The sequence below is a fragment of the Babylonia areolata genome, chromosome 35 (genome assembly GCF_041734735.1).
Source record: "Babylonia areolata isolate BAREFJ2019XMU chromosome 35, ASM4173473v1, whole genome shotgun sequence".
NCBI classification, from domain to species: domain Eukaryota; kingdom Metazoa; phylum Mollusca; class Gastropoda; order Neogastropoda; family Buccinidae; genus Babylonia; species Babylonia areolata.
The window spans coordinates 935,500-948,430 of NC_134910.1; the positions used below are offsets into that span (position 1 = coordinate 935,500).

Genomic DNA, 12,931 nt, shown 5'->3' on the forward strand with positions numbered 1-12,931 from the left:
CCTTGCTAGGTGCATGGAATGCCCCAAAAAGCATCCCTTTTTAGACACCTTTCTAATCTCCACAATTTCGTTTTAAAATCGTCTACTATAGTCGACAAACTTATATATATAATTAACATTTTCACCCGTTTGGGACTTTCTCACGTATGGTTTGTACTGCAGACGGGTAAAAATGTTAATTATAATATAAGAATGTCGAACCAGAGATGGTGCACAATGTCACAAGCCGGTATACCCATTCGGGTGGATTTGATTTCTCACTTCAACATCGAAGAGTGCACGGGTAAAAATGTTAATATTGCCGTTTTTTTTGTGTGTGTATCTCTGTGTGTTTGTCTGTGTCTGTCTTTGTGTCTGTGTGTGCATTGTGTGTGTGTCTGTGCCTGTGTGTGTGTGTGTGTGTGTTCTGTCTGTATGTATGTATGTATGTGTGTTTGTATGTGTGTGCGTGTGCGTGTGCGTGTGTGTGTGTGTATGTGCATGTGTGTGTGTGTGCGTGTGTGTGTGTCTGTGTATGCGTATGTGTGTTGTGTGTTATGTGTGTGTCTCTGTGTTGTGTCTGTCTGTGTCAGTATGTGTGGATGTCTTTATGTGTGTGTGTGTGTGTGTGTGTGTGACAGATGTCGGTGTCTGTGTGTGTGACAGATGTCGGTGTCTCTATGTGTGACAGATGTCGGTGTCTCTATGTGTGACAGATGTCGGTGTCTCTATGTGTGTGTGACAGATGTCGGTGTCTCTATGTGTGACAGATGTCGGTGTCTCTATGTGTGTGACAGATGTCGGTGTCTCTATGTGTGTGTGACAGATGTCGGTGTCTCTCTATGTGTGACAGATGTCGGTGTCTATGTGTGTGACAGATGTCGGTGTCTCTATGGTGTGTGACAGATGTCGGTGTCTCTATGGTGTGTGACAGATGTCGGTGTCTCTATGTGTGACAGATGTCGGTGTCTCTGTGTGTGACAGATGTCGGTGTCTCTGTGTGTGACAGATGTCGGTGTCTCTATGGTGTGTGACAGATGTCGGTGTCTCTATGTGTGTGACAGATGTCGGTGTCTCTATGTGTGACAGATGTCGGTGTCTCTATGTGTGTGTGACAGATGTCGGTGTCTCTCTATGTGTGACAGATGTCGGTGTCTATGTGTGTGACAGATGTCGGTGTCTCTATGGTGTGTGACAGATGTCGGTGTCTATGTGTGTGACAGATGTCGGTGTCTCTATGGTGTGTGACAGATGTCGGTGTCTCTGTGTGTGACAGATGTCGGTGTCTCTATGGTGTGTGACAGATGTCGGTGTCTCTATGTGTGTGACAGATGTCGGTGTCTGTGTGTGTGACAGATGTCGGTGTCTCTATGTGTGACAGATGTCGGTGTCTGACAGATGTCGGTGTCTCTGTGTGTGACAGATGTCGTTGTCTCTATGGTGTGTGACAGATGTCGGTGTCTCTATGTGTGACAGATGGCAGTGTCTCTATGTGTGTGACAGATGTCGGTGTCTCTATGTGTGTGACAGATGTCGGTGTCTCTATGTGTGTGTGACAGATGTCAGTGTCTCTATGTGTGTGACAGATGTCGGTGTCTCTATGTGTGTGTGACAGATGTCGGTGTCTCTATGGTGTGTGACAGATGTCGGGTCTCTATGTGTGTGACAGATGTCGGTGTCTCTATGTGTGTGACAGATGTCGGTGTCTCTATGTGTGACAGATGTCGGTGTCTCAGGCGAGGTCACCGGTGGACCCAGTGCAGCTTTCCCTCAACACACCACGCATGCTGGAGCTGGACATCAACCGCATGCTGATTGGTCAGAACAATGTCAGGTGGGTGCACGCCTCAACGTGATTGGTCAGAACAATGTCAGGTGGGTGCACACCTCAACGTGATTGGTCAGAACAATGTCAGGTGGGTGCACACCTCAACGTGATTGGTCAGAACAATGTCAGGTGGGTGCACACCTCAACGTGATTGGTCAGAACAATGTCAGGTGGGTGCACACCTTAACGTGATTGGTCAGAACAATGTCAGGTGGGAGAGAGAGAGAAGGAGAGAGAGAGTGTGTGAGAGAAACAGAGAGAGAGAGAGATTTTGTAACAAAGAGAGAGAGAGAGTTTGCACGTGAGATAGAGAGAGAGAGAGAGTTTGTACGAGAGAGAGGGAGAGTTTGTATGAGTGAGAGAGAGAGAGAGAGTTTGTGTGTGTGTGTGTGTGTGTGTGTGTGTGTGTGTGTGAGGGATTGCGTTGTTATTAAGCTAGGGAATTTAGATTAAAATTTGCCATAGGTCCAAATGTGAGCAGCAAAACCGTTCTTTTTACGTTAGAATAGAATAAATCATACTGATCGCACTGATATAAAGTTTACCACTACAGGGGGGCGTAAACATAATTTGATTTTGATTTTTAATGTCCAGAATCGTTTGTTTTTATTAGTTCTGCCCGTGTGAAAGCGCCTTACAAAGAGTTCAAAGGCAAGAACCTGCGAAGGTTTCGCGCGCGGTATAAGGTGTCGCCAGAGGAAAGCGTTCAGCGCGGTACAGTACATGTGACTGACTGCTGCCGCGCTGATGCTGATCTGTGAGCAGGTCACTGCGGCAGACAACTGATTCTGAACAGAAAGCTAGTAAGAGAGCTCTTTGGGGTCAAAAGGAAACAACGGAACATTTTCATTTTCATGTATTTAATACTAGATTACTAGAAGACATAAATTCGCTTTTATGAATGTTTTCCAATTTCTTACCATTCATGACATATCATGAAGAATGAAATTGGTGTTATACCAACTGCAAAGGGGAATTTATGAAGGCAGCACGGGATCATTTAGTTCGTAAGTACAATTTTGTTGACATTTTATGCAATGCACAACTTGGATATACTTCATGCTCTGCTGATTAACGAGCAGTATATAAATATCTAAATATGTGTTGACCAGGTTTGTTTCAATGAACATTGTCGGAGCACTGTCCAGACAATTAATTCAGAAAGCATGGAAGGCAGATGATGGCAAAATGAAGCAGCAAATATCAACAAAATTGTACTTACGAACTAAATGATCCCCCCCTCGATGTCTCAGGAGATTGTGTTGCTAGTTTTGTGGTATATTGACCGAGGGATTATACGTTAAAGAGTATGTGTGTGTGTGGGCCTCACTGTGTGTGGGTGTTTGTTGGGATTGGGGAGATGCAAAAACAAAAACCTTGCAGTTGGATGAATGATATAACTTCAGTGAAGCGAGGGCCAGTGGTGATGTGTTTTTCCTTGAAGCAGATTTTACGGTGTAATGCTTCATTGTTTTTGTTGGAATCAAACAATGTATTTTGTTATATTGTTTACCCAAATGTGAAATGTGATAACATGTTTCTTGACAAATATAACCTTCTCTGCAAGGGGAAAAAAAACAAAAACAAAAAAAAACCTAAATGATCCCGTGCTGCCTTCGTAAATTTACCTTTGCAGTCAGTATAATACTGATTTCATTCTTTATGATATGTCATGAATGGTAGGAAACTGGAAAACATTAATAAAAGTGGATTTGCGTCTTCTACCAGTTTAGTATAAAATACATGAAATTGAAAATGTTTGTTTCCTTTTGACCCGAAAGAGCTCTGTTCCTAGCTTTCTGTTCAGATCAGCTTCAGCGCGGCAGCAGTCAGTCACATGTACTGTACCGCGCTGAACGCTTTCCTCTGGCGACACCTTATACCGCGCGCGTAACCTTCGCATGTTCTTGCCTTGGAACTCTTTGCAAGGCGCTTTCACACGGGCAGAACTAATAAAAACAAACGAACGCTGAACGCTTTCCTCTGCCCAAACTGCCCTACTTGAAGCATTGTGTCGTGTTGACGTGAAGCATTGTGCCGTGTTGTGACGTGAAGCATTGTGCCGTGATGTGACGTGAAGCATTGTGCCGTGTTGTGACGTGAAGCATTGTGCCGTGTTGTGTTGCATTGTGCCGTGTTGTGACGTGAAGCATTGTGCCGTGTTGTGAAGCATTGTGCCGTGTTGTGACGTGAAGCATTGTGCCGTGTTGTGAAGCATTGTGCCGTGTCGTGACGTGAAGCATTGTGCCGTGTTGTGAAGCAGTGTGCCGTGTTGTGTTGCATTGTGCCGTGTTGTGAAGCATTGTGCCGTGTTGTGACGTGAAGCATTGTGCCGTGTTGTGACGTGAAGCATTGTGCCGTGTTGTGAAGCATTGTGCCGTGTTGTGACGTGAAGCATTGTGCCGTGTTGTGAAGCAGTGTGCCGTGTTGTGAAGCATTGTGCCGTGTTGTGTTGCAGCACCAAACTGCCCTACCCGCCCTCCGAGGACCGCCTGGTGAACGCCTCCAACAACACCCTGAGGTCCTACGTCACCGTGCAGAGACCTGCCGCCACCCTCCCGCCCTCTGCTCAGGGTAGGGGGTTCGATTCTCTCTCTGTCTGTCTCTCTCTGGGGAGGGGGTGTTGGGAGGTGTGTGTGTAAGAGGGTTGGGGGTGGAGGGGTGAGGGGGGTACATTTTTTCTCTCTCTCTCTCTCTCTCTCTCTCTCTCTCTCTCTGGGGAGGGGGTGTTGGGTGTGTGTGTAAGAGGGTTGGGGGGTGGAGGGGTGACGGGGGTACATTTTCTCTCTCTCTCTCTCTCTCTCTCTCTCTCTCTCTCTCTCTCTCTGTCTCTCTGGGGAGGGGGTGTTGGGAGGTGTGTGTGTAAGAGGGTTGGGGGGTGGAGGGGTGACGGGGGGTACATTTTCTCTCTCTCTCTCTCTCTCTCTCTCTCTCTCTCTCCCTCTCTCTCTCTGGGGAGGGGGTGTTGGGAGGTGTGTGTGTAAGAGGGTTGGGGGGTGGAGGGGTGACGGGGGTACATTTTCTCTCTCTCTCTCTCTCTCTCTCTCTCTCCCTCTCTCTCTCTGGGGAGGGGGTGTTGGGAGGTGTGTGTGTAAGAGGGTTGGGGGTGGAGGGGTGAGGGGGGTACATTTTCTCTCTCTCTCTCTCTCTCTCTATATATATATATGGATTTGTCCGAACGCAGTGACGCCTCCTTGAGCTACTACTACTGAAATCTCTCTCTCTCTCTCTCTCTCTCTCTCTGTCTCTCTGGGGAGGGGGTGTTGGGTGGTGTGTGTGTAAGAGCGTTGGGGGGCGCGGGGGAGGGTGCGGGGGGGTTAATTTTCTCAGTCTCCCTCTCTCTGTGTGGGGAGGGGGTGTTGGGTATGTGGTGGGGTGTGGTGGGAGGGGAGGTTCAACTCTCTCTCTGTGGGGAGTTGGATGTTGGGTGGGTGATCTGTGTGTCTGGGGGGAGGGAGGTTCAATTCTCTCTCTCTCTCTCTGTCTCTCTCTCTCTCTGTCTCTGTCTCTGTGGGGTATGTGAAGGTGAGGTGTGTTTTAAGGAAGGATTGAGGTGAATGTGTGTGTTTCTGTATGCATGTACTTGGGTGCGTTTGTCTGCCTGTATGTGCATCTGTGTGTGTGTATCTATGTCTTTGTGTGTGTGTGTGGGGGGGGTCTACGTGTGCTGTGTGTGCGAGTGTGCATGTATGCCTTTGTTGTGTGTCTGAGTGTGTGAATGTTTGTGAATGTGTGTATGTGTGCATGTGTATGTATGAATGTGTGAGTGTGTATGCGTGTGCTGTGTGTGTGAATATGTATATGTGTTTATATGTGTGTGTGTGTGTGTGTGTGAATACGTGTATGTGTATATATGTGTGTGTGTGTGAATACGTGTGTGTGTGTGTATATATGTGTGTGTGTCTGTGTGTGTGTCTGTGTCTGTGTGTGTATGTGTATATATGTATGTGTGTGTGCAGCAGGTCGAGACACCAGCGCCCCGCCCACCTCCCCCTCCCCCCGGCCCCCCGTGGCCGTGTCCCCCACTGACCGCGACCTGCCCACCGCCATCACCTCCCCCCCTCCACTCCCACCCATCGGGGCAGAGCGGCGCAGCGGGTCCGACATGTCCTCACACCCTGACGATGACCTTGGTCAGTCTGTGTGTGTGTGTGTGTGTGTGTTTGTGTGTGTGTGTGTGTGTGTGTGTGTGTGTGTTTTGTGTGTGCGTGTGTGTGTGTGTGTGTGTGTGTGTGTGTGTGTGTGTGTGTGTGTGTGTTGTCAGTGTCTGAATAACGTGCATGTTTTGTTAGTGGAAAGCTCTTCGAGGTGTCAGAGGGCACTGGTTGAATGTACAGTCATCATTGCAATTAATCATTATTATTATCATAATCATTATTGTTGTTGTTATTGTTATTATCATAATCATTTTTGTTATCATTATTGTTATTGTTATTATCATTGTTCTTCTTCTTCTTTTTCTTCTTCTTCTCATTATTATTATTATTATTATTAAATATCACGTACATATGTTTTTTCCTGTCATGTTGTTGTTTTCTCGTTCGTCATTTATCAGATGGATTCCCCCGTCTCCTCGACGAAGGCGGCAGTACGTCGTAGGTCCTCCAGTCCTCCGTAGAGCTTCTGGGCCGCTGGGATTGGGTCGGGCCAGGTTTTCTCTCGGAGCGCTTGGTGGAGCGGGCAGGACTGCAGCAGATGTTCTGTTGTCTGGCTGCCTGTTCTGCAGGGGCACTGCTCTGTGTCGTCGATACGGAGTTTCGTGTATAGGTGGTGTTTCAGGCAGTTGTGGCCTGTCCTGAGCCTGAAAATGGCTATCTGCTCTCAACGAGTCAGCAGGTAGCACAGGTCTGCTCTGTTGTGGCATGGATGCTGCTGCTTCCACTTGTTCTTCTGCAGCTTGGCCTTAATGGTGGTCCTGGATTCAGAGTAGCTGGTAGACCTGTCCTTCTGGTCTTTCGTGGTGCCTTCCTTTGCCAGGGAGTCAGCAGTCTCGTTGCCAAGCACGTTGCAGTGGGAGGGAATCCACTGCAGGGTGACTGTGTGCCTTGTGCACAGGGAGGGAATCCACTGCAGGGTGACTGTGTGACTTGTGCACAGGGAGGGAATCCACTGCAGGGTGACTGTGTGACTTGTGCACAGGGAGGGAATCCACTGCAGGGTGACTGTGTGACTTGTGCAGAGGGAGGGAATCCACTGCAGGGTGACTGTGTGACTTGTGCAGAGGGAGGGAATCCACTGCAGGGTGACTGTGTGACTTGTGCACAGGGAGGGAATCCACTGCAGGGTGACTGTGTGACTTGTGCACAGGGAGGGAATCCACTGCAGGGTGACTGTGTGACTTGTGCACAGGGAGGGAATGCACTGCAGGGTGACTGTGTGACTTGTGCAGAGGGAGGGAATCCACTGCAGGGTGACTGTGTGACTTGTGCACAGGGAGGGAATCCACTGCAGGGTGACTGTGTGACTTGTGCAGAGGGAGGGAATCCACTGCAGGGTGACTGTGTGACTTGTGCAGAGGGAGGGAATCCACTGCAGGGTGACTGTGTGACTTGTGCGGAGGGAGGGAATCCACTGCAGGGTGACTGTGTGACTTGTGCACAGGGAGGGAATCCACTGCAGGGTGACTGTGTGACTTGTGCAGAGGGAGGGAATCCACTGCAGGGTGACTGTGTGACTTGTGCAGTGGGAGGCGAGAGAGGAGGACAGATCGTTGAGTTCTGGATCTCTGTTGGACCAAAGGGCCTGCAAGATGGACAGGGCGTCGGTCAGGAAGACCACGTTGTGGCTGGCGTAGGGGCTGACCTGGATGTGGGCTGCTGCTGTCACGTATACCACGTGCTGTGTACTTTGACTCACTCACTGATGCCTGGGGGGAGACTTCCACTTTTTGATGGGGCAAAAATTCACCGGCTGATTAGATAACTAATCATTCAATTAATTTGATGCTAGCGTCTCCCCCCCAGCCCCCTACCCCCAACTCACTGACCTTGACCTTGACCTTTCAGAACCGCCACGAAGTCCGCCGGGGTCGTCCATGTACCAGTCGACCAATCAGGACCAGGATGAGGGCCCCGCCCACAACAAGGCCACGCCCACCCGCGCCTCCTCTCAGCTGTCGCAGCTGTCGGTGTCGGACGGCGAGCAGTTGTAGGCAGCTAGCTGCCCGCGTTCTGTCGGTCCTTGCCTTCGGTCATCGCCACGCGTTCAGGGAGGCCACTCCACTGTCACCTGGGGGCAGCTCTTGTGGAAAGTTGTCCCCCTCTACACACACTCCTCTTTCTGGAGAACGGCTCGGTCTGTTTCCTGGGTGGTTTGTTTTTTGGGGGTTTTTTTAAGTCAGTTTTTTTTTTTTTTTTTTTTTTTGGTGGATTTTTGTTTTTGTTTTCGTTTGTTTCTTTTGTTTTTTGAGTGATTTTGGAAATCGAAAGATACGTCTTCAGAAACACACCACACAGACACACACACACACACACACACACACACACACACACACACACACACACACACACACACACTCACTCACTCACTCACTCACTCATATATAAACCACACACACACACTCACACTCACACACACACACACACACACACTCTCTCTCTCTCTCTCTCTCTCTCTCTCTCTCACTCATATATAAACCACACACACACACACACACACAACACACACACACACACACACTCACTCACTCACTCATATATAAACCACACATACACACACACACACACACACACACACACACACACACACACACACACACACAATGCTTTTTCAGAGATCATCTTTGAAAAAAAAACCACAAAGAAACCACCTTTCTTTTGACCGAATAGTTACGTGTGATACATTCCTGTTCATTTATTTCTTCTGTCCCTGAAACAGACAACCACCCCCATCCCTCCTTTACCCTCCCCCCACCCTCCCCACCACCGTCCATCTCCCAGGGCCTGTTCCCCTGTGTTGGGAAGGGCCCGATGTTTCAGCATTATCTTGCAAAGTGAAGAGCTTCCTAATGTCCTACAGGGTTTGGGTCCAGGTTTTGTCTCTATGTCCCAAAGTAAACATTTCTTCCTCCCTTCTTCCTTCCTTCCTTCCTTCCTCCCTCCCTCCCTTTCTTCCTCCCTCCCTCCCTCCCTCCCTTCCTTCCTTACCAGTTGGTTTTGCTTTTTATCCATAAACAGAGCATTATGGAGAAACCATTTACAACAGGTATACGAGTAGCTGTTTTTTTCTTTAGATGACTTATATTGAATATGATTCGTTACATTTGACATTTAGATTTGATGTAGCATTTTGCGTTATCTGTATTTTTATGTAAAAAAAAAAAAAAAGAATGTGTGTTTTTCTGTCTTCTTTTTTCCAGTCTGTCACGGTGTGTGTTGTTCTGGATTCGTTATCATTGTACTTTAGACATGAATTAGTATTATGACATGATTTGGTATTTATGTATTTCTTTTCATTCTGTTACAAAATGTATTTTATAAAATACTTCCATCCTCATATGATTTAGCATGGTGTATTATTTTTTTTATCGTGTGACAATATTGTATGATTCCGTCCAGGTCTACTTTGATATATTTACTATTTTGTTTCCAAGTATTATAGCATTCCACAAAGTATAAATGCCAAGAATTTTAATGAAGCTGTCTAAAGCATAGCCACAGTGGTTGAAGGCAGATGAACTGTTTTTGTACATGTTATATTGAAGCCAAACAGCTGTGATATTGAAGCTTTTTTCTCTTTGCTTGTTGGACTATTCCTCAAGCATCACAGACAGCACTTTGCTTGATTGTCTGCCTCTGTGTGTGTGTGTTTGTGCCTCTGTGTGTGTGTGTTTGTGCCTCTGTGTGTGTGTGTTTGTGCCTCTGTGTGTGTGTGTGTGTTTGTTTGTGCCTCTGTGTGTGTGTGTTTGTGCCTCTGTGTGTGTGTGTGTGTGTGTTTGTGCCTCTGTGTGTGTGTGTTTGTGCCTCTGTGTGTGTGTGTTTGTGCCTGTATCTGTGCCTGTGTGTGTGTTGGGTAAAAATTTATCATTCGTCATCTTTCTTCTATTCTGTGTTGTCCCTTACATCGAAACTTGCACAGATTAAACACACACACACACACACACACACACACACACACACACACACACACACACACACACACACACACACACACTCAGGGTGACCTTTTAGTAGTTGTGTTGTAAAGAGCTGGTGGAAACTAACAAACAATATGTATATGTATATGGAGTATCTATGTTGTTCACATTATTCATCAGTACTACATTTCCATTGGAAACAAGAGATCTTGTATTGGACCAGACGAAGTGAACGAACAGTAAAGAATGTGTGAGTAAAATAGAAAAAAAAAGTCTGAGATAGGATTATCAAACACAGCAACTGAAAAGCAGCATGTCCATAATTTAGATTAAAAAAAAAAAAAACGATTTATGCAGCTGGTGCATATTGATATCGCACAGTAACGCCGTATCCAAATGATCAAACTGTACTTGATGTCTTCTACAGATAAAAAAAAAAAATGTTAGCTGCGCAAACACAGGTGTTAAGTCAAACTTCCCTCGATGAAAAAAAAACAAACAAAAACCAACTTGACTGTACATTTAGTTGTACGTCAGCTGGAACAACAAAACAACTATTGACTGAAGGAAAGGGAGACCATGCTACCAGATAGGCAGTTCATTCGTACGGAAAGTGAGTGCCGATAAACGTACACACACACACACACACACACACACACACACACAGACACACACACACATTCACACACACACACACACATACACACACACACACATTCACACACACACATTCACACACACACATTCACACACACACACACACATACACACACACACACATTCACACACACACATTCACACACACACACACACATTCACACATACACACACATACACACACACACACATTCACACACACACATTCACACACACACATTCACACATACACACACACATTCACACACACACACACCACAAACACACACACACACACACACACACACACACACACACACGCACACACCAATCTGGTGAGAGGCCACACATGTATGTCAACGCCGTGTTTGCGGAGTGAACTGGGACAGTTATCTGAGGCGCGGTGTCAGCCATCCTGGTGTAAGAGCCTCAAACAACTCCCTCCTTAGATTTTACCCCGGCGTCATCACGGGCTGTTGGAATGACCCCCTCGGGTAACTAGTTCGTGGTTAGTCGGATGAGACGATAAACCGAGGTCCCGTGTGCAGCACGCACTTAGCGCACTGAAAAAGAACCCATGACAACATAAGTGTTGTCCGCAGGCAAAACCATGTAGTAGAAATCCACCAACAGACACACATGTTTTTTTCTATCTGCATGCACACAAAGCCTGACTAAGTGCGTTGGGTCACGGTGCTGGTCAGGCATCTGTTGGGTCACGCTGCTGGTCAGGCATCTGTTGGGTCACGCTGCTGGTCAGGCATCTGTTGGGTCACGGTGCTGGTCAGGCATCTGCCTTGCAGATGTAGTGTAGCGTATATGGATTTGTTCTAACGCAGTGACGCCTCCCTCAAAAAGTGAAACTGGGCGGTCAGGGACATCATTTCTTTGTGAAGGAGCTGTTGAGGAACTTGAATTGCTGGGGATGATCATGACTACCGATCACACGTCTGTGTGTGGTGTGGCATATAGCCCCGACACTGACTGAAGTATCAAGAGCAAGTACCTTCTGTTAACGTGACAGGTACTTGTCAAATGCGCTGTTGATGTTGATGGTGACTTTTTTTCTCTCTTTTTTTTTTCACTGATTGTAGTTATAGATACTTTCACTTCTGAAGTGTGGTGGTGGGGTTTGTTTTTTTTCGTTTGTTATTCTTGTTGTTTTAAAGTCACACTGTTTGTTGTTGTGTGGTCCTAGAAGAATTAAAAAGGAATAAACATACATTCTATATGGAGAATTACTGAATTGGCGAAACAAAGAAAAGCTGCTGTTTTAAAGTGTAACTGACATGCATTGTGCACCTTCAGAGCAAAATGGAGAAGAGGCGTGTGGTTTGGAGAGGCTCATCAGTGGCTGCATTCAATTGATGAACACCAACTTTGGGCTGATGACCCCTGTTGTGTTTCAGACTGCGTACAGGTTGTGCTGTCTTTGTTGTGTTTCAGACTGTGTACAGGTTGTGCTGTCTTTGTTGTGTTTCAGACTGTGTACAGGTTGTGCTGTCTTTGTTGTGTTTCAGACTGTGTACATGTTGTGCTGTCACTGCTGTCTTTGTTGTGTTTCAGACTGTGTACAGGTCGTGCTGTCTTTGTTGTGTTTCAGACTGTGTACAGGTTGTGCTGTCTTTGTTATGTTTCAGACTGTGTACAGGTTGTGCTGTCTTTGTTGTGTTTCAGACTGTGTACATGTTGTGCTGTCTTTGTTATGTTTCAGACTGTGTACAGGTTGTGCTGTCTTTGTTGTGTTTCAGACTGTGTACAGGTTGTGCTGTCTTTGTTGTGTTTCAGACTGTGTACAGGTCGTGCTGTCTTTGTTGTGTTTCAGACTGTGTACAGGTCGTGCTGTCTTTGTTGTGCTTCAGACTGTGTACAGGTTGTGCTGTCTTTGTTGTGTTTCAGACTGTGTACAGGTCGTGCTGTCTTTGTTGTGCTTCAGACTGTGTACAGGTTGTGCAGTGTCTTTCTGCCCACCCGTTTCTTGGCTCTCAATTGTTGTTTTCTCCAACCACCCACCTTGAAATAAACAAGACCAATCCTTCGTCACTGTGTGTATTTCTCGGTCCACAAAATTGTGTGTGTGTGTGTGTGTGTATGTGTCAGCGTGTGTGTGTGTGTGTGTGTGTGAGCGTGTGTGTGTGTGTGTGTGTGTGTGTGTGTGTGTGAATGCATACCGTGAAAGGTGTGCAGTGTGGTGCCCGTGCACCAGACCAGAGAACAGGTGCTGTCAAACCAAGTGGGCACGCACTGTTGTACAGGTTACGTGCATCGTGTTACAGCATCACTCTGTGGGGAACTGCCTGCTGGTGCTGTTATCATTCCACGTGCTGCTTTGATGCTGCTACAACACACACACACACACACACTGACACACACACACACACACGAACATCGTGTTACAGCATCACTCTGTGGGG

At 46.9% G+C, this 12,931-nt stretch overlaps 1 protein-coding gene across 11 annotated transcripts in view; it reads left to right on the forward strand.

The window, feature by feature from the left end:
• Positions 1 to 12,555, forward strand: part of LOC143278152 (uncharacterized) — a 189,149-nt gene extending 176,594 nt beyond the window's left edge. For 7 of the 11 annotated variants that reach the window (XM_076583184.1, XM_076583183.1, XM_076583187.1 and 4 more), the window contains 4 exons: positions 1,701 to 1,813; positions 4,266 to 4,381; positions 5,767 to 5,940; positions 7,813 to 12,555. In XM_076583184.1, the coding sequence (XP_076439299.1) occupies positions 1,701 to 1,813; positions 4,266 to 4,381; positions 5,767 to 5,940; positions 7,813 to 7,958 (549 nt within the window). In that variant the 3' untranslated portion in view covers positions 7,959 to 12,555. The remainder of the gene's footprint in view (positions 1 to 1,700; positions 1,814 to 4,265; positions 4,382 to 5,766; positions 5,941 to 7,812) is intronic. The other 4 variants (XR_013053848.1, XR_013053849.1, XR_013053850.1 and 1 more) reach the window with 4 other exon arrangements.
• Positions 12,556 to 12,931: the final 376 nt, after the last annotated feature.